Below are 20,860 nucleotides of genomic sequence, written 5' to 3'. Positions count from 1 at the left end.
CTTTTTATCTTCAACGCACCAAGTCTCATCGGAAGGTTCCTCAATTATTTTTGTCCTTTGATCCTAATCGGTTGGGACGTCCTGTTTCCAAGCGCACCTTGTCCAACTGGTTGGCGGCTTGTATTTCTTTTTGCTACGCTCAGGCTGGTCTCGAGCTTCATGGTCGGGTCACGGGACTTAAGGTCTGAGCGATGGCAGCTTCTGTGGCGTTCCTCCGGTCTACTCCGGTGGAGGATATCTGCAAGGCTGCCACTTGGTCTTCGGTTCATACTTTCACCTCCCATTACTGTCTGGATTCGTTGTCCAGAAGCGACGGCCGGTTTGCCCAGTCGGTTTTATGTAACCTGTTTTCCTAAATTGCCATCCTCCCACCTGCCCTTTTTTGGTTGGCTTGGAGGTCACCCACATGTGAGAATATCATGCCTGCTTGTCCTGGGATAAAGCACAGTTACTTACCGTAACAGGTGTTATCCAGGGACAGCAGGCATATATTCTCACAACCCGCCCTCCTCCCCGGGGATGGCTTCTTTGCTGGCTATGGAACTGAGGACCACGAGGTGGGGATGCGCCCTCTAGTGGGCAAGAAGGTATGCACATGCGTGGTGCAGCATAGCAAACTTGAAACTTCAATCAAGTTTGCTTGAAAAGCTGTCCGCGCTGGGGCTCCGTAGATGACGTCAACCACATGTGAGAATATATGCCTGCTGTCCCTGGATAACACCTGTTACGGTAAGTAACTGTGCTTTTGCTGCTCCCTAGACAACTGCCTAGTCTTGTCTAATCCTTTTCTCCTCAAGTTTCTGCTCCAACATTAAGGGTGTCTTGCTGGCTGCTTGCGCCCTTGTTGCAAAGGGGAGGAATAGGGATTACACTGATGAAGTATGAGCATTACAGAAGCATTGGGATAGGCGAGAGGGAGATTACATATCAACTGCTCAGTTTGGACATAGTCTAGTAAATGCTTTGGTGCCCTGATCTCCATAGTCTACCAGTTTTTGCTGTGTACCATTTCTAACACTGACCATCTTGTTTACCAACAGGTTGTAACAAGCGAGGATATACAGCAGTTCTTTGAAGAACTTCGCTCAAGAAAGAGAAGGCGGGTAGATGGGATGCAATACTACTGCAGTTAAAATTGTGCATCTGTTTTAGTTGGTTCCGATGAGATGTATAAATACAAAGACATGTTGGGGTGGCCTCTGGCACAACTTCAGACCTGCTTCTTTCCAAGAGGCCTCACCTGACTATGTACTGCTTAAAGCCAGTGCTCTTGGTCTGTAAGTGCTTTGGTGTTCCATTCTGTTTTCATGACACTGAATATTCAGTTGATGTTTCTGGTTGTGTTCTGTTCTGTCCTGTCCCCCCTCCCCTTTCAGATTTACTTGTACCCTTTTTGCAAAGATTGCTTGCCAAGTGCACTGGTGTCTATATTGCATATATACAACTACTGTATATATGCTATATACACAGTAGAAATCCAAAAATGCAGCCTGCTTGAGGATCAGGTCGCTCTGGATTTTTAGGCATACTTTCAAAGAGAGCCCAAAGGTGGGGAGCCAACCCCCTGTGCCTACATTTTCCCTTGCAGTCTGGTATCGTTCTCTAGTCCCACCCCTGCCTGCAGCTCTCTCCTGTACCACCCCCAGTGTACAGTACCTTTGCAGGGTAAGGAAGTCTTCCAGGGTGTAGTTCCAGTGCCAGCTTTGCTCACAGACTGTCTCTGTTCTGCTCTGCCCTTCTGATGGTCCTTCTGTTTTCATAAGGGGTGGTCTGGATCAGAGGGAAAAGCGCAGTGTAGGCTGGAGGCAGCCTGTAAGACTGCTGTTGGTGCTATACCATGGAAAATGTCCTTATTTTGCAAAAGGTATTGTAGACCTGGTGTGGTGTGGGGGGAGTGAGAGCGCCGCCACGGGCAGGGCTGGAAGAAGAGATGCTAGACCATGCATGGAGATTTTGCAGAACACGTAGTCCAGATTTTGAACGGTCTTGATTTCTACTGTACTCATTTTTAATTTCCATTTTGTCTCTGGATGTGAAGTTGCTGATGCTCCAGCTTTTGCTTTATTGGAGAGGTTTTTTTGCAGCTCATTTTAGCTATTGTAGCTGCATTAGCTGACTCAATACTGCCTTACAGCTGATTCTTGTAGACCTTTTTTTTCAGGTGAACTCTATACTCAACAGCTCAAACCGTTAACCACATGTATAAGATTCTGTCCAGCGTTAACTTAATTTCTGTCATTAGACTCCAAATACTAGATGGAGGAAGGGCCCACTTAGTGTGTGAGCTTTGAGGAGACCCCAGAAGGGCAAACTTGCTTATTTCAACTAACCTTTGATACTAGCTCAGTGATTCTAATCGCTAAAGCAGTTACTCTAGTGAAACAACAGTGTGTAATTGTTTCTGTTTTATCCTTTGCTATTTAAGTGAAATAGCACAAGAACCACACATGTTTGACCTCGCTATGTAGAATTGTTCAGAAAGCAGACAGCTGCTCAATTTACAGGGACAGAAAGTGTTTAGTGCATAAACTGTTTGCAGATTTGTTTGGGAAAGAAAATATTAATAAATAGGCCAGGAGCTAGTATTAGCACAAGGGATTGGCTCAACCTCTTTTTTTTTTTTTTTTCCCTTGCAGTGCCAAAAAACCATAACCCCATATCTCAAATGTTTTGTTGTCCTGTTTCCATTGAACAGCATCCCCCCAAGTGATGAGGTGACTATCCTGCTTGCTGCTTTTTAGAATAATACTGGTGCCGTGTTTTGAAGACTTGCATTGTGAAATTAGGAGGACAATGCAGGTTTAAAAAAAATAGCTATGGCACTATGGAACAAATAGCATTCAATCATGTGGGGGTAGGTGGGAAGTTAACTCTTGTCTTAGCATGTTTACTATAGTGTATTAGGATTTTGTCCCACTGTGAAAATGAAGGAATTGAATAATTACTTTTTTTAAACACAGCTCTTATGTGATTATTTGTGTGTTGGAATAAGACCAAGAAATTAGAATTCTAATCAAAGATTTGCAGGTCTATGATATCAAAACAGGATTTTTTCAGGATCAAATATTGCCATTTGGCCATAGTCCCAATCTAAAGCAAGTTCAAGCCTTTTTTTTCTGACACCTAATGGCTCACTATGAGTAGCCCAGAATAGATAACGTAGGATTTCTAAAACAGTCAAGAATCCCTGCAGTGGCTGTCTTCCATCTAATGCTTTACACACTAGGAATATATTTTGTATTACTACTAAAAAAAAACCCCAAAAAAACCTTTTACAAGAAGTTATCAAATGCTGTGAATCCTTGTTTCTTGTCCCCCTCTCATTTTTTATCAAGCTGCACTAGAGGTTTATATCATGGGCTGGCAAGGTAAATGCTCCAACACGCATAGCAATTCTGAATGTTGGAGCATTTGCTGCCCCAGCCAGTGCTAAACACCTCTAGCGCAGCTTGATAAAAGGGTCCATTTATTTCTAAATAGCTTCATGCTGAATTGCAACAAGTGCTTAAGCAAAGAAATTTATGAAAACAAAAATAAGATTTTTTTTGTCATAGTTGAGAAATTAGGTGTTGTGTAATATTATGTTTGCTTTTTTTTTTTTAATATATAAATCAATCATTGCCAAATCCTTAGGTCAGGTGAAGTAAATGTGCATTAGCTACAATGTTTACCACCTTTGCCCTCTGTTAGTGGAAGGCTTGACCGAGTAGATCATGCCTGTGCAGATATTAACCCAAAGCTGTTTTTTAAGGACTATGCACCTTGCACACTACATTCTAATTTTTATGCTAGTGTTTGAATGCAGGGTTGGAATCAGGTTGCTTTTAAAAAGGTATACTGCTGGAGATTGTACATGCATTTTTGTAGAATTTTGTTTTGTTACTGGAATTGCAGTTACAATGCTTACATCAAAGATTCTGCACAATTTAAATAAATGATTGTTTCAGATTGTTGTGTATTTCTTATGGGAGCTCTTTCCCCCCCACCCTGCTTATAGTATTTCCTACTTTGTGTTCTGAAAGTGGTATTCCTGGTTGCGATAATGCTGAAAAAGTCCAATAAACTGATTTGTGTGTGGGTATGGAAGCAGACCACAGTAAGGTATAATTACTGTCAGAAAAGTCACTCATTCTTTCTAAGGCCCCATAGGTTAAAATTCCCTTAGGTTAAACAGGACCTACAGTATTTTAAAGCAAGTCAAAAGTCTCTATTCAGCATCTTTGCCACAGCCAAAAGAAAAAAAAAATAAACCAAAATATATTTTTGGGAAAGTAAAAAGTTATCCATAAGAGCAATTTCTAAACAGATAAATGTTTGGACCTTTAGCAGCAGCTGTAAACATGGAAGAAATGGTTCAGAGTCTTGGCTCCTTCGCTAGTCAAGTAAAGGGCCACCAAAAGATTTCAAGCTGACACATAACTTTATAAACTATTTTGATCTTGTTCAGACTGGGTCTTAAACATTACAAATTAATACTAATATTGATTCTACAACACCACTTCAACGATGTTTTAGAAACTCACTTTAATTTTGGGGTTGTCAACAGTAGCAAATTCCATAAATGAGACATCCAAGTAACATACTTAAGTGATTGTTTACAGGTCCTATATCAAGCGGACACAATTTGAAGAGCATTTTAGGCAACTGAGAGCTGCAATGGAGGACATGGGGGCCATGCATTGGAAGACCACTAATGTAGGTTCTTTAACCTTTTGACTCCTGGGCTCAGCTGCAGATAAAACTAGCCCACCTAATTGAAGGACGATTTGTGGGGAAGTCATGTAGTCCTCTGGCTAGTACCCTAGGACAGAGGTTCTCAACATGCAGTGTGTGTACCCCAGGGGTTATTCGTACCATTGTCAGGAGGTGCCTGGTGCTGTATGTCTCCTGCCTTCGTTTTCTTTCCCACCCCTCCACCCCCCAAGCGGCAGCTTGCTGTGTGCATTTAATTTCCACTAGCATTAGTTTAGCTGTTGATTCCATTAGGTAACCTCTGATGAAATCACTGGCTCTGCAATACCTCTCCTCTCCCTGGTGTCAGGCCAAAAGCACGCTGGGACAAAGGCAAGCGCAGCATGGAGGCGCGCGCCGCAGAAAATTACTGTTTTTAGGGCTCTGACTGGGGGGCGTGGGGGGGGGAACCCCCCACTTTACTTAATAGAGATCGCGCCATGTTGTGGGGGGTTTGGGGGGGTTGTAACCCCCCACATTTTACTGAAAACTTCACTTTTTCCCTGTTTTTAGGGAAAAAGTTAAGTTTACAGTAAAATGTGGAGGGTTACAACCCCCCACAACGCCGGCGCGATCTCTATTAAGTAAACTGGGGGAGGCTCCCCAACAAAAACCCCCGTCGGAGCCCCTAAACTAATTTTCTTCAGTGTGCGCCTCCGTCTTGCGCTCAGTTGTCGGCGCGCGCCTTTGTTTTTCGTGGGGTTGTCTATGAACCCCTCTCCCTAGTGGCAGTTCACTGTCATACAGCTGCTGCTAGTGTTAGTTTAGTCGCAGTTCCATCAGGCAGCCTCGGGGCTTTTGCTAGGCGTTACTGCCTGTCAAAAGAGGAAGTTGCATCATCAGAGGCAGGCCAGCCTAGCAAAGGCCCTGAGGTTGCTTGATGGAACTGCGGCTAAACTTAATGCTAGAGGCAGTTGTGTGGGGAAGTAAAAAGCACAGTGAGCTGCTGCTAGGGAGCACGCCTGTTCACTGCCCGTCTCTGGCCACCCACTACTGCTTTAGAAGACCCAGATGTGATGTGAGACTCGGGCATCACTAAATTGGTGAGTTGTTTATTTTTTTAAGTGAATCGATTCTCTAAGACAGTGGTTCCCAACCCTGTCCTGGAGGACCACCAGGCCAATCGGGTTTTCAGGCTAGCCCTAATGAGATAAATTTGCATATAGTGGAAGTGACAGGCATGCAAATCTGCTCCATGCATATTCATTAGGGCTATCCTGAAAACCTGATTGGCCTGGTGGTCCTCCAGGACAGGGTTGGGAACCACTGCTCTAAGGTGAAGTGGGCAGTACTACTACCCACCTGACTTCTCACCCTAGGTCAGGGGTAGGGTAAACACCTACAAAGATAACAAGCACCTATGTGGCTGTGCAGCTGCTGGGGCAGGATGGAATAAGTGCCCTGGGGGGGGGGGGTGTGTGCATGCTGGGTGTCTGTGCTAGAGGGGGAGAGTTGGGATAGACACGGGCTTCTGTGTAGCTAGGGCAGGGGTAGGCAATTCCGGACCTCGAGAGCTGGAGCCAGGTCAGGTTTTCAGGATATCCACAATGAATATGTATGAGATGGATTTGCATGCACTGCCTCCTTGAGATGTAAATCTATCTTATGCATATTTATTGTGGATATCCTGAAAACCTGACCTGGCTCCGGCTCTCGAGGTCCGGAATTGCCTACCCCTGCCCTAGCTACACAGAAGCCCGTGTCTGTCCCAACTCTCCCCCTCTAGCACAGATACCCAGCATGCACCCCCCCCCCCAGAGCACTTACTCCATCCTGCCCCAGCAGCTCCACAGCCACAGAGGTGCTTGTTATCTTTGTAGGCGTTTACCCACCCACTACCTGCTGTAACAGGTGCCCAGCACTCTCTCTTTCCCCACTGTAGAGACAGAAGGAAAGAGGAGTTACTCAAATTTTACTTTCAGCACCCTGTCATACTAGAGTACAAATTATAAACACAATGATAGGGTGGACTGAATTGGTAGACAGCGTTATACATTTAAGAGGACCTTGAATCAAATAAAATATTCTGCAGGACACAAAATGTACCTTGGAATAGCTAGAACTTCCCTGGGTAAAGAGGACATGGACAGTCATGAACAAACATTTCTATATCTATCAAATTAGGGAGTCTAACAAACAGGGGGAGTTTTCTGGATTTTGGACTTACTCTCTCCAATCCAGCCAGGGATGGTTTAGTGCAGCGCTCTTCAACCTTTTGACACCTATGGACCGGCGGAAATAAAATAATTATTTTGTGGACCGGCACTGGTCTGCGGACCGGCAGTTGAAGAACACTGGGCTAAGTTGTGCCCATCTTCACCCCAGACCCCGCCCCCATAATAGTACTAATTGTAACACCATTTTTTCCATTCATTTTTCATATATACACACAATATAATCATATTAACAACACATAATAGTTAACCACAAAATTAAACTACACAAAGCACACTAAGTTTTTAAACATTCATTCCTACCAGAAAACAGATAACCCCCATGCAAATGCAGGACCAAAAACTAAAAGTACTAATATTCACAAACAAACCCTAAGATACAAGACTCTGCAAGCAGTCCAACCCCAGAGGAAAAGAAACAAATGCATTTCTTCCTGAGCAGACAAATCAATCACTAAATAAAAAAATAAAAGCATTTCCCCCACTGTTGTTGTCTCTCCCTTCATGTGCCTTGCCTTCTGGCCTGCCCCCCAGTGTTATCTTTGGGCCGGTCCACTGTGCGTTAAATGCAGCGTCTTTGGGCCGGCTCCCTGAGTGCTGCATTGCACAAAGCTGTGGGCAACAGCTCCTCACACGCGTCCCGTGCCTCATCTGGAAGCCTTCCCTCTGATGTTGCGATGTCGGAGAGAAGGCTTCCAGGTCAGGCACAGGCCACGCGTAGGAGCCTTTTCCTACGGCTTTGTGCACTGCAGCACTCAGGGAGCCTGCCCAAAGACACCACGTTGATCGCACTGTGGACCGGCGGCTGAAGAACGCTGTCTTGGGCCCGATGGATGAGCCGGCCCTGTGGACCAGCGGTTGAAGAACACTGGTTTAGTGAGTCTCTCCTGGCGTAATTTAAAACTTCAGGCATCTGACATTATTAACGATGTGATCCTTCTGCCAGAAGCCTTCATGCTGTAGCTTTTCTTGTTCCTGCATAAGTGGGATGCTGTAGTGAAGGCTTCTAGGGCAGGCCAACAGCAGAAGGATCACAAAGTAATGCTGCCCTAAGTTTTTAAACTGCAGTGCTAGAGAAGGGACTAGCAGTAGGGGAGACTCACAAAAGCCATACCTGACTCCAGTGTGGCTGAGTGGAGAGAGGATGTGCCAGGGGAGGTGGCAGTTTAGGGGTAAGACTAGTGTATGTATGTTTTGGAACCCGCTTTGTATAAAGCGGGATATAAATCAATAAACTATAAACTTTGTAGCACAGTAACCAAGCACAACTCTCAACCCTGCAATCCAGTTGGGGAGATTAGCATACAATGAAAGCAGTGCATGCAAATAGATCCCATGCATATTCATTGGGGAAATCCTGAAAACCCAACTGGATTGCGATCCTCGAGGAGGGACTTTGACACCCCCTGCTCTACCAAGTGAGGGCGATGTGATATTAAAGGATATACAGGATCGCAGAGTGGATGTGATTCTTAAAAGACTATTTGAAGCATGGCCTTAGGAATCAAAACAACTGCATACCAGGTTGTGGGGACAGGAGTTGTCCAAGGATAAGACTTTACCCCAGCTCCTATTAGCTGGAATGGATTACATAGCCGATGCTCTCTACATTAGACATAAGCAAGGTTTTTGGCTTATTTGATCTCAGCCCAAAGAATGCTCTGGATCAAGCAATAGTGAGATGTAAAAGTATGAACTGAGGACCAAGTAGCAGCCTTGCAGATTTCCTCAATAGGAGTGGAACGGAGGAAAGCTACAGATGCTGCCGTAGCTCGAACTCTATGGGCCGTGACAGAACCTTCCAGTGTCAGTCCGGTCTGAGCATAACAGAATGAAATACACGCTGCCAGCCAATTAGACAGCGTACGTTTAGAAACAGGACGTCCCAATTTATTCGGATCAAAGGACAGAAAGAATTGGGGAGCTGATCTGTGGGGCTTAGTACGCTCCAAATAGTAAGCTAGAGCCCTCTTACAGTCCAAAGTATGTAGAGCCTGTTCTCCAGAATGAGAGTGAGGTTTCGGAAAGAAGACAGGCAGAACAATGGATTGGTTGAGATGGAATTCAGAGACAACCTTCGGGAGAAACTTTGGATGTGTACGCAGAACTACCTTGTCATGATGAAAGACCATAAAAGGTGGATCTGCAACTAGTGCATGTAGCTCACTGACCCTCCTGGCAGAGGTAAGAGCAATAAGGAAAAGTACCTTCCAAGTGAGAAACTTGAAAGAAGCGGTAGCCAAAGGTTCAAATGGAGGCTTCATTAAGGCGGAAAGAACTACATTAAGATCCCAGATAACAGGAGGGGCTTTAAGAGGTGGTTTCACATTGAAAAGACCCCGCATGAATCTGGACACCAAGGGATGAGCCGAGAGAAGTTTTCCATGAACTGGCTCATGAAAAGCAGCAATAGCACTAAGGTGGACTCTGATGGAAGTAGACTTGAGGCCAGAGTCAGACAAAGAAAGTAGATAATCCAACAAAGTCTCCACAGCAAGGGAAGTGGGATCAAGTTGATGAAGAAGACACCAGGAAGAAAATCGTGTCCACTTCTGATGGTAACATTGCAGAGTGGCCGGTTTCCTGGAGGCATCCAGAATGGAACGAACGGGCTGAGACAAAGAAGTATTATGAGAAGTCAGCCCGAGAGAAACCAAGCTGTCAGGTGCAGAGACGGAAGGTTGGGATGCAGAAGTGTCTCCTGATGTTGCGTAAGCAGAGAAGGAAACAGCGGAAGAAGAAAAGGCTCCCTGGCACTGAGTTGAAGTAGAAGGGAGAACCAATGTTGCCTGGGCCACCGTGGAGCAATCAGAATCATGGTGGCTCTTTCCCTCTTGAGCTTGAACAAGGTTCGCAACATGAGAGGCAGAGGAGGGAAAGCGTACAGGAACAGATTGGACCAATCGAGGAGAAATGCATCCGCTGCCAGACGGTGAGGAGAGTAGAGTCTGGAGCAGAATAGGGGCAGCTGGTGATTGTGAGGAGCTGCAAAGAGGTCTATCTGAGGAGTGCCCCACTGAGCGAAGATGGACTGTAGAGTTAAAGGATCGAGTGTCCACTCGTGAGGCTGAAGAATTCTGCTGAGCTTGTCTGCTAAAGAATTCTGTTCTCCCTGATTGTAGATAGCTTTCAGAAAAAGTTGGTGATCTGTGGCCCAAGCCCAAATCTTCTGGGCTTCCTGGCACAAGAGGCGAGAGCCTGTCCCCCCCTGCTTGTTGATGTAGAACATCACAACTTGATTGTCTGTGCACAGCAGGAGGACTTGAGGAAAGAGAAGATGTTGGAAGGCCTTGAGGGCATAAAACATCGCTCTGAGTTCCAGGAAATTGATGTGATGCTTCATTTCCTGGGCTGTCCAAAGTCCTTGAGTTTGGAATTCGTTCAAATGAGCTCCCCAGGCATAAGGGGAGGCGTCGGTGGTGATGACAAGTTGATGAGGAGGTAGATGGAACAGAAGACCTCTGGAGAGATTTGAGGATATCAACCACCATTGTAGAGACTGACGAAGAGACGATGTCACAGATATGTGTCGTGAGCAGGGATCCGTCGCTTGGGACCACTGGGTAGCTAGGGTCCATTGAGGAGTGCGCAGGTGAAGACGTGCGAAGGGTGTGACATGAACTGTGGAGGCCATGTGACCCAAGAGTATCATCATGTGCTTGGCAGAGATGGAACGTTGTGGAAGCACCTGCTGACATAGAGACTGAAGAGTTTGAAGACGGTTGGACGGCAGGAACGCTCTCATGAGGACAGTGTCTAACACCGCTCCAATTAATTGAAGTCTCTGAGTGGGGATGAGATGAGATTTGGGTAGATTGATCTCGAACCCCAGAAGTTGGAGAAACAGGATGGTCTGGTTGGTGGCCAGGAGTACTGTCTGAGATGAATTGGCCTTTATCAACCAATCGTCCAGGTAAGGAAAGACCTGAAGGTGGTGAGAGCGTAAAAAGGCCGCCACCACAATCAGACATTTGGTGAACACTCTTGGAGAGGAGGCAAGGCCAAAGGGCAGCACCTTGTATTGGTAATGACAGTGATTGATCATGAAACGGAGGTACTGTCTGGAGGTCAGGTTGACCGGTATGTGAGTGTATGCCTCTTTGAGATCGAGGGAGCATAGCCAGTCGTCTTGATTGAGAAGAGGGTAGAGAGTGGCTAAAGAAAGCATCTTGAATTTTTATTTGACTAAGCATTTGTTGAGATCGCGAAGATCTAGAATTGGTCTGAGATCTCCTGTTTTTTTGGGGACTAAAAAGTAACGGGAGTAGAATCCCTGTCCCTTTTGATCTAGAGGAACTTCCTCTATGGCTTTCAAAAGGAGGAGGGATTGAACCTCCTGGAGAAGGAGGGAAGACTGAGGAGTGTTCGAAGCAGACTCTCTTGGTAGACTTTGGGCAGGCAGGGTCTGAAAGTTGAGAGAGTAGCCGTGGCGGATGATGTTGAGGACCCATTGGTCCGAAGTGATAACTTCCCACCGGCTGAGGAAAAAAGTGAGACGGCCACCTATAGGTTGAGGTAGGTGGATAGATGTTTGGACGCTGGCTATGCCCTGGAGAATCAAGTCAAAAGGGCTGCGTAGATTTTTGCTGTGGAGGTGGCTTCACAGGTTGCTGTTGCTGTGGCCTAGGAGTCTGTCGTTGTTGCTGACGTTGACGCCTAGGTTGCTGGGGAGCTGATGGCAATGGACGAGCCACATAACGGTGTTGATAGGCCGACTGCTGTCTGAAAGGTCGTGCCGGTGGAGCTTTCTTTTTCGTTTTGAGCAGAGTGTCCCAGCGAGTCTCATGGGCGGAGAGCTTTTGGGTGGTCGAGTCCATGGATTCCCCAAAGAGCTCATCCCCCAGGCATGGGGCATTAGCCAACCGATCTTGATGGTTGACATCAAGCTCGGATACTCTAAGCCAGGCAAGGCAGCGCATGGCCACAGACATGGCCGTGGCTCTAGTGGTAAGCTCAAACGTGTCATAAATTGATCTTACCATAAATTTACGGAGTTGGAAAAGAGAAGACGAGCAGTGGTGGAAAGCCTGTCGTTTCCGCTGAGGAAGGTACCTTTCAAAGGAAGCCATGGTGGTAAGGAGATGCTTGAGATAAAAAGAAAAGTGAAAAGCATAATTACCAGATCTATTAGCTAACATTGCATTCTGGTATAACCTCTTACCGAATTTGTCCATGGCTTTGCCCTCTCAGCCAGGAGGGACAGAAGCATATACACTGACTCCCGTGGACTTCTTAAGTGTAGATTCCACAAGCAGAGATTCATGTGGAAGCTGTGGCTTATCGAATCCAGGAATAGGGATTACTTTATATAATGAATCTAATTTACGGGGAGCTCCTGGGATGGTCAAAGGAGTCTCTAGGTTCTTATAGAAAGTTTCCCTCAGGATGTCATGAAGAGGGAGTTTCAAAAATTCCTTTGGAGGCTATCGAAGTCAAGGGCATCAAGGAAGGCCTTGGATTTTTTAGACTCAGCCTCCAAAGGAATGGAAAGAGATTCACACATCTCTTTCAGGAAGGAAGTGAAAGATGTAGAATCCTGTTTTGAGGATGGATCTGGAGCAGCAGGATCATCCTCATCCGAGGAACACTCACCCTCAGAAAGAAAAGGCTCTTCGAAGTCACCCCACAGATCAGGGTCCCTAATATGGGAGCTACGGTCTCGAGACTCCGGAGTAGAGGGTTCTAGGTGTCGGGATTTGCGTGCCGACTTACCTGACCTCATAGATACGGTACCGGGAGATGTTACCGACTGCAGCGGTGCTGAAGTCTGCACCGACTGATGCTGGGCTCTCGGTTCCGGTGCAAGAACTGGCATCGATATCGATGAGGCCGAGTGAACCGGTACCGAGACAGTGGACGCAGACAATAAAGGTTGCTCCACTGCCGGTACCGGCGGCTCAGACCGGACCGGGACCGGAAGGTTCGGTGCCAATAGAGCAGGAAGGAGTTGTTGTAACTGCTCCTTGAGCTGCGTTTGTAGGACGGCTGCAATGCGCTCATCCAAAGAGGGCACCGGTACCGCCTTTTTCTTTTGCGGTACCTGCGGTGCTGCTCGACGCCCCGAAGATGAGGAGCCCGAGGTCGAGGGACTCACCTCGATAGGGGCGGAGCGCTTCCGTGGGCGCCTCACGGTCGGCAGGACTGGGCTCGCTGCAATCGAGACCGGAGGACGCTCCAGCGGGGAAGGCTTCTTAGCCGGCTTACCTGGATGTTGCGACGCCGGCGCGGTATCGCGCGGTGTCGACGAAGTGGGTGCCGACTGTGATGGGGCCGATGCCGGTGTTGATGCCGCAGGATCGGACATATCGGCACTGAAGAGTAATCGCTGTTGTATCTGGCGATTTTTTAATGTACGTTTTTTTAACGTGGCACAGCAGGTGCAGGTAGAAGCCTGATGCTCAGGACCCAGGCACTGTAAGCACCAGTTGTGCGGGTCCGTGAGGGATATAGGCCGTGAACACCGCTGGCACTTTTTAAACCCTGGCTGGGGGGGCATGAAAGTGAAAACGGCTTCTGCCAAATCGAAGGCCGAGGCCTCGATGGTGGCAGTAGGCCCCGCCGGGGCAAAACCGAAATGAAGAAAAAAATAAAGAAATAAACTCTCGGTTTGTTTGTTTTTTTTTTAGAAAAAGAAAAGAAAGAAGGGAAAAAACTCCCAAAAAGGTTTCAACAGCCGTTGAAAAATGCGACTTCTTAGCTCCGCGGAAACTAAGAAACTGGGGACCGCGCGCCTCTGTCGGGCGGGAAGGCACTCGCACGTGCGCGGTGTGGCCTACTAGAACTTTCCAAGTTCTTAGAGTGCAATCACTCTAAAATTGTCCGTACCGGGGCTCCGTCGGTGCCGTCACCCATCAGTCAAGAATATGCTGCCTGCTTGTCCTGGGATAATGGATTTTATACACATCAATGCAGCACTGAAAGTTCAGCACTTTTGGATGGAGACAATACAATCAATCATAGTGGTAGTGGCACAAGGTGAATTTCTGGCTTCTCTGAATTTTGACAGAGGCCTACCTGCACATTCATATCTTTCTGGAACACAGAAAGATCTCAGCTCTTCCCTTTTAGGCTAGCCTCAGCACCTTGCATGTTTTGTTGATGGTGGCAGCAACTGCCTATCTATGGAAGATAGGCTTGCAGATTCATCCTTACCTAGACGACTAGCTCATCAGAGCTCTGTTGTTTCCAGAAGGGGAATAAGCTGTGGCTCACATGATTGAGGTCCCAATCCCTGGACTACCTGGGGCTCTTCTTCAACACAGCAGAAACATGATGGCCCATCCGCAGTAACCATTATCTCTTTCTCTAAGATATCCTATGTGCCTATCCTACACCTTCTTGAATTCAGACAGTCTCTGTCTCCACTTCTTCTGGGAGACTGTTCCATGCATCTATCACCCTTTATGTAAGAAAAAAGTATTTCCTTGGATTATTCCTGAGCCTATCACCTTTTATATATATCCAATATAATAAAACCCTAGCTGCGCATGCGCACTCCTACCTGCATGTTCCGTTTTCCCTGATCCGTGAGATGTAAGTCTGTGGCGGCAGGAATGCATATGCGCGAGTCCCCAGCCTTACAGCACCTAACTACACTCGCGGCAGGACTGGCTGCCAGCGCTGGACTCCCTGCTCTCTCGGGGTAAAAACTGTAAGTTTCTCGTGGTCTGAACCTTCCCATCCCTTCCCGTCTGACCGGCCCCCCCTTCCCTTCCCGCGGTCCAGACTCCAAACCTGTCTGCAGCACTCTACACACGCTGCTTCGGGGCCTTCCACTGCCCTGATTTGTTCTGCCGTGTCTCTGATGATGTCATCAGGGACGTGCCAGAGTAAATCAGGACAGTAGAAGGCCACGAAGCAGCGTGTGTAGAGTGCTGCAGACGCTACTAGAGTCGGCAGGTTTGTCGGGACCGCGGGAAGGGAAGGAGGGGAGGTGGGGAGGGCAAGGGACTAAGGGAGCCGGATAGACTTCTAGCACCCGTTAATGTAATGGGCTAAAATACTAGTATATATATATATATCTTTATTAATTTTTCATTCTAAACACAGTGCATAAAGGAATACATACAAATAATTTGAAAAACAGCACTTACATTCATCAATAAATACATGAGAAACCATTTTCTCCCCCTCCCACCCACCCATCACAGTCCATGATTCGCAGTCCCGGTCATTTGCGGTATTTTCTGACTGCGAATGACCGGGCAGGAGAGGGTGGCAGGAGCGCCGGCAAGTGAAGGAAATCACTCGTGGTATGCTCCGACCGCCTCTTCCTGTACTAAAGTCGGACCTCACCAATCAGGAGCTGCTTGTCAAAGCAGCTCCTGATTGGTGAGGCCCGACTTTAATACAGGAAGAGGCGGTCGGAGCATACCGCGAGTGATTTCCTTCACTCGCTGGTGCTCTGGCTGCCCTCTCCTGTCTCCCCTGCTAAAAAATGTATTCATGGTTTTTCAACATTCATGGGGGTTCGTGGAACGGAACCCCCGTGAATATCAGGGGAGTACTGTACAATAAAACCATACAACAGTACATACATGTAATTAATAAACAAATCCTAATATAATATCCCTCTCTCTCCCCCCTTCCCTGGATGTGCAAATCAAACCGGTAATAGGATAATAATCCATTTAATTAAAATTAATAAAATTGGTCAATGGACCCCACTTCAGTTTAAACAACTTTTTACCCATTTGTTCAGAATTCATTTTCTCTTATTTATAACACAAGCATAATGAATTTCACCAAAAAGTGAAATCTAATCTATCAAAATTCTTCCAATTTTTAGGTACCATTTGCATGGCTACCCCAGTCATACCAAGTAATCTGCTTATCACCTTTTAACTTCATTCTATGGCCTCTCATTCCAGAGCTTCCTTTCAAATTAGACTCGACTCATGCGTATTTATGCCACGCAGGTATTTAAATATCTATCATATCTACCCTCTCCAACTTTTCATCTAAAGTACACATATTGAGATCTTTAAGTATGTCCTCATATGCCTTAGGACAAAGACCATGCACCACATACCTTTTTGAAGATGCACCCAGATGAGCTTGTTGGCCAAACCAGCTCCGTCCACCTGACACTACCTTCAAGTGCTAGTCTGAATGCTAGTCATGATGGATGTGGTTCCCTGGGCGAGGACTCGCATGTCTCTAGAACATGTTATTATTGCAGTGGTCGCCTCAATTAGACTTCTTGCAGATGTATCTGCTGTGGACCTCAGAATCCAGGGCTCCACCCACAGATGTCATCAAGGGGCATGCCCCTCCAAATAGCCTTGAGGGTAATTGTGACAATGGATGCCAGCCTGTTCAGCTGGGGAGCTCACTGCAATAGAGAGCTGATCCAGGGGTGTTGGTCAGCCTCCTAAAGGAGGTGGTCGATCAACAGATTGGAACTGCGAGCCATCTGATTGGCATTGTAGAAGCTGCAGAAGTGTGGAGCAGGAGGTCAGCAACCTTTTTACAACAAAGAGCCTATTTATTCAAAATGTTTGACCCATGATTTACAATGAGCCATAAGGTGTTGCTTCTCTCTCCTCCAACCCCTCGCAGGTCTCTGCACTTCTCATCTATCTCTCATAGCCAGGGTTCTCTCCCCTCTCCAGGCCCCGACCCTTTAATCTTTCTCCCAGCCCCATGATTCCCCATCCTTGGGCCTACCGCAGTAGCTGGTCCAGCGAGTCTTTCTGGCAGGAGTGCAGCCCTCTGGCTCCTGCCTCCTAGTAGCTGCCAACCTCTTGCAGCAGCTCACGGTACTACAGGAAATGCTGCGAGCAGCTATTTTACAAGGCAACCGAGAGGATGCAGGAGCCAAAGGGTCACGCTCCTACCACAAAGGCCTCTGCTGGACCACCAGGTACATTAGTAAGCCTGATATTCTCATATACAATAATGAGCTGTACTCACAAAACTGCATCAGTTTTTCACTGCAGCTGCACATGGAGAAGGAATTTCTGCCTCAGACAAGCAAGGGTGGCTCCAGTGGCTTGTTTCAGGCTGCCTTTTAATTCAGGTTCCAAAACCTGAAACCCTTGACCCCTCACACTCCCGCATGATTCTTCAAGGGGGGCGGGGGGAGAGGAGAGATGCAGTCAACCTCGGTCAAGCCTGGTCAGTCGCAGGGGGATCTAATTTGTCTGTACTCAAACACCAGCTCCACAAAGGTGAGCACTACTCTCGGGGAACCTATTTCCCAGTGCTGTTAGAGCAGGCCAACCAGGCAGGAGATGTTCTTTTAAAAGTGTAGTCCTCTAGCTTCAAACCCCAATGTCTGACCCTTCTCCCAAGCAAAACTGTGCCAGGACTACTGTGAACCTCTTAGCACAGGGAAGCTCAAGATTGGATCAATACCTGAAAATAACAAATCTAGTACAGAGCATAGGAAGACACCTTCTCAACTCACGTGTAGAAGACTGAAGAGAGAGGGCACTGCCCAGGGAGACAAAGAAGTAGAACTGAAAATCCAACTAGCGAACCAAGGTACACAACCCATCCATAAGGAATCGGATGTTTGCACAGGAAATGTTCAAAGGTCACTCGCCATTCCTTGCTTTCACATAGAAAAAGGGGTAGGAAGGCACAGAGTTCAGGAGCTGAGCTCTTCAGCATCTGCTCATCATTACAGCATCATATGATCCCTCTCAGGAACAGTGTAGCTGCCTCAACTGCCATCATACACTGAAGAAAAGAGAAGATAAGTCTGCTAAAAAAACAGAAATGAAAGCAAAACTAGCTTAGTCCCGAAGAGGCAAAAACAATATACAGTGGTACCTCGGTTTACGAGTGCACCAGTTTGCGAGTGTTTTGCAAGACGAGCAAAACATTCGCAAACTTGGTGCCTCGTAAACCGAGCTTGCCTCGCTGTACGAGCGCCCTCCCCCCGCGATCCGGCATCCCCCCCGCGATCCGGCATCCCCCCCGCTCGCATTGCCCCCCTCCACCGCGATCCTACTTCCCCCCCCCCCCCCGAGCAGTCAATGACACCCTTTACCCAACTTGGCATCAGTGCCGGTGCCCGAAGATCCTCCCTCTTCTAGCGCGGCCTGGGCTGGGCGGTGCGTCGGAGATCCTCCTTCTTCTGGTCTGGGCTGGGCTGTACTGGCTTTGAGCATTTGCGCATGCTCAAAGCCTTCTGGTCTCACTCTCTCTGAGATTGAGAGCGAGACCAGAAGGCTTTGAGCATGGCAAATGCTCAAAGCCAGTACAGCCCAGCCCAGACCAGAAGAAGGAGGATCTCCGACGCACCGCCCAGCCGCGCCAGAAGAGGGAGGATCTTCGGGCACCGGCACTGGTGCCAAGTTGGGTAAAGGGTGTCATTGACTGCTTGGGGGGGGGGAAGTAGGATCGTGGTGGAAGGGGGGGCAGGGGCAACGCGAGCCGGGGGGGGATGCCGGATCACTGGGGGGGATGCCGGATCCCTGGGGGGGGAGGTGGTTTGGAACAGCGTCGGATTCCTCAAGGGGGGGGGAGGATGGAGCAGCGCCGGTAGCCTCGGGGGGGGGGGGGAGGAGGTGGAACCAATCAAAGCAATTTCCCTTACTTCCTATGGGGAAACTTGCTTTGATATACGAGCAATTTGGTTTACGAGCATGCTTCTGGAACGAATTATGCTCGTAAACCAAGGTTCCACTGTACTTACAAGCTCTGAGGCACAATGCTGATCTGGCACATCAGAAAAATTTAAGAACTGTCCCGAAGGCTTCTCAGAGAAGGCTGCTTCCACATAAGGTAGACAGGGGGAGTGTGTGGCATAGTGGTTAAAGCCACAGCCTCAGGACTTTGAGCTTGTGGGTTCAAACCCACACTGCTCCTTGTGACCCTGGGCAAGTTTCTTAATCTTCTCACTAAATTATGTAAACTAAGGAAAGAAGGGCGATTTAAATCTAATAAATATCTCAAACACAACCCCACACAGAACAAACGAACCTGCTCAGCAACGCTACAAGGCTTAAACATACACAGCAGGAGAAACACTCAATCAAACAAAAAATAAAAAAGAAGTGGAGAAAAAGCCTCAGTTCAGTTTCATTTGGCAAAAAACTACACTTCACATACACTCCTACACAAACAAACCGGTAGGGTGAAGAAAGCACTATAATAGCTTGCAAAGTCAATGTTCAAAAGCACCAAGGGTACATAACCCCACACGTGAAAAAAATGTGGCAACAGGGCCCAAAGGCACAGTGATCCGAAATCATAGCATTAGGCCAAAAAAACCCACTTAGCTGCCAAAGTCCATCAGATATGTCTCAATCCAGCGTAGTAACACAGCAGCTAGAGTTTCTTAATCCCCACATTGCCCCAGGTACATTAGATAGATTATGAGCCTGCCAGGACAGACAGGGAAAAATGCTTGAGGACCTGAATAAATCATGTAAACCGTTCTGAGCTCCCTTGGGAGAATGATATAGAACAGTGTTTTTCAACTTTTTTACACACGTGGACCGGTAGAAATAAAAGAATTATTTTGTGGTCCGGCAAACTACTAGGACTAAAATTTAAAAACCCTGTTTCCACCCCATCTCCGCGAGCTTGGTCCCCACATGGTGGCATGGGGGCCCCTTCTGGTGATTTAGACAGGTCGTGACCTGGGCCGCCGCCGGAGCGGACTGCTGGGCAGGATGGACCTATGGTCTGACCCGGCGGAGGCACTGCTTATGTTCTTAAATCATCTGATCCCATCCACACAAGCCTCAGTTATGATTTTATATTGAATGTATTTTATTAAAGTATAAAAAGAAACAATATTCTGAACAATTGTCATTTTATAAATACAAATAATACAGAGCAAGGATCAGCAAAACCCCTGTCTCCCCTCCCCTTCACATATATTCCCTCTACTATCAAGAAAACTGAACAAGCCAAATTATTACAGAATGCTACACAGAAATATCATGCTAACAGAATACTGCAGTCACACATGAAAGGAATAGTGTTAGGGCAGGGGTGCCCAATACATTGATCGTGATCGATCGGTCGATCGGGAAGGCAACGCGAGTCGATCGTAGAACCCATCCCGGGCTCCGTGATAGACTCGTGTTGATGTCCCGATCGACCGGACGATCAGCCTTCCTCTCCCTGAAGTCCCCTATCGCCGCCCCAAGCTCTCCCTGCAGAAGCCTCGCTGACAAGTGTTCCGCTCCCCGACGTCAATTCTGATGCCTACGCTCTTTCCGTTTTACCATGCACCTCAATTTCGTGGGGCCGCAGGACTCCATCACGGGTGCCGCCACCGCTACTACGCCCAGATGAACAAATGCTGTGCGCGGGCCGTCAGGGTGGGCCCGGGCTCACGTGCCAACCAGCTGCAACCCAACTCCATCACATGCCTGTGGGGAAGATGGCACCGTGCGCGGCCATTGGCGAAAGTCCCATCAGCTGTAAAATAGTACTTCTCTTGGAAACTAAGGCTTTAAAAACAGTAAAGGCAATAATCCATGACTTCATCAGTTTTTCACAGAAGACAAAAGCGAAGCACTTCCTTTTATCAGGCAAAACTATCATAGAGCTGCAGAGGTGTTAACAATTTGGTCTCCAGATTTGCTGAGGATTTTCTGTAAAAGACTGCCTGGAGCAATTAAGAGCCTTACTTGACCAATATGCTATTTCATTCTCTATTTGACCATATGTAAGATTGTGTTTTTTAGTTATAGATGAAAAAAAACTCTTATTTTGTAATGTGTATTCTATTTTGAATGATATGTAGGATTTTTAATTGAGAATGCAGTTCTGGGCCAAGGAGTGACTCCCAATTGTATTATCCCACCCGCTTTCCTGAATTTATTGTTGTTCTTCCCGTTTTCCCTCCTGTTCATGTCTGTCAGATTTGTTTTTAATGTACAACAATTATTAATAGATTGTAAACCACCTAGAATGATTCCCAATGGGTGTGGTAGTAAATAAATGATAAACTTGAAGAAAAAAAAAGAAAGAAAGAAGGGAAACAG

The 20,860-nt window shown here is 47.1% G+C and overlaps 1 protein-coding gene across 1 annotated transcript in view; it reads left to right on the top strand.

Annotated features, from left to right (window-relative positions):
- Positions 1–3,948, top strand: part of UBR7 (ubiquitin protein ligase E3 component n-recognin 7) — a 62,512-nt gene extending 58,564 nt beyond the window's left edge. The window contains exon 11 of the mRNA XM_033951814.1: positions 1,041–3,948. Within this exon, the coding sequence (XP_033807705.1) occupies positions 1,041–1,133 (93 nt within the window). The 3' untranslated portion in view covers positions 1,134–3,948. The remainder of the gene's footprint in view (positions 1–1,040) is intronic.
- The last annotated feature ends 16,912 nt before the right edge of the window (positions 3,949–20,860 follow it).

Source organism: Geotrypetes seraphini, chromosome 7, assembly GCF_902459505.1.
Source record: "Geotrypetes seraphini chromosome 7, aGeoSer1.1, whole genome shotgun sequence".
Classification (NCBI taxonomy): domain Eukaryota; kingdom Metazoa; phylum Chordata; class Amphibia; order Gymnophiona; family Dermophiidae; genus Geotrypetes; species Geotrypetes seraphini.
The sequence above is the reverse complement of the archived record's forward strand: the minus strand, read 5'-3'. Positions and strand labels throughout refer to the sequence as shown.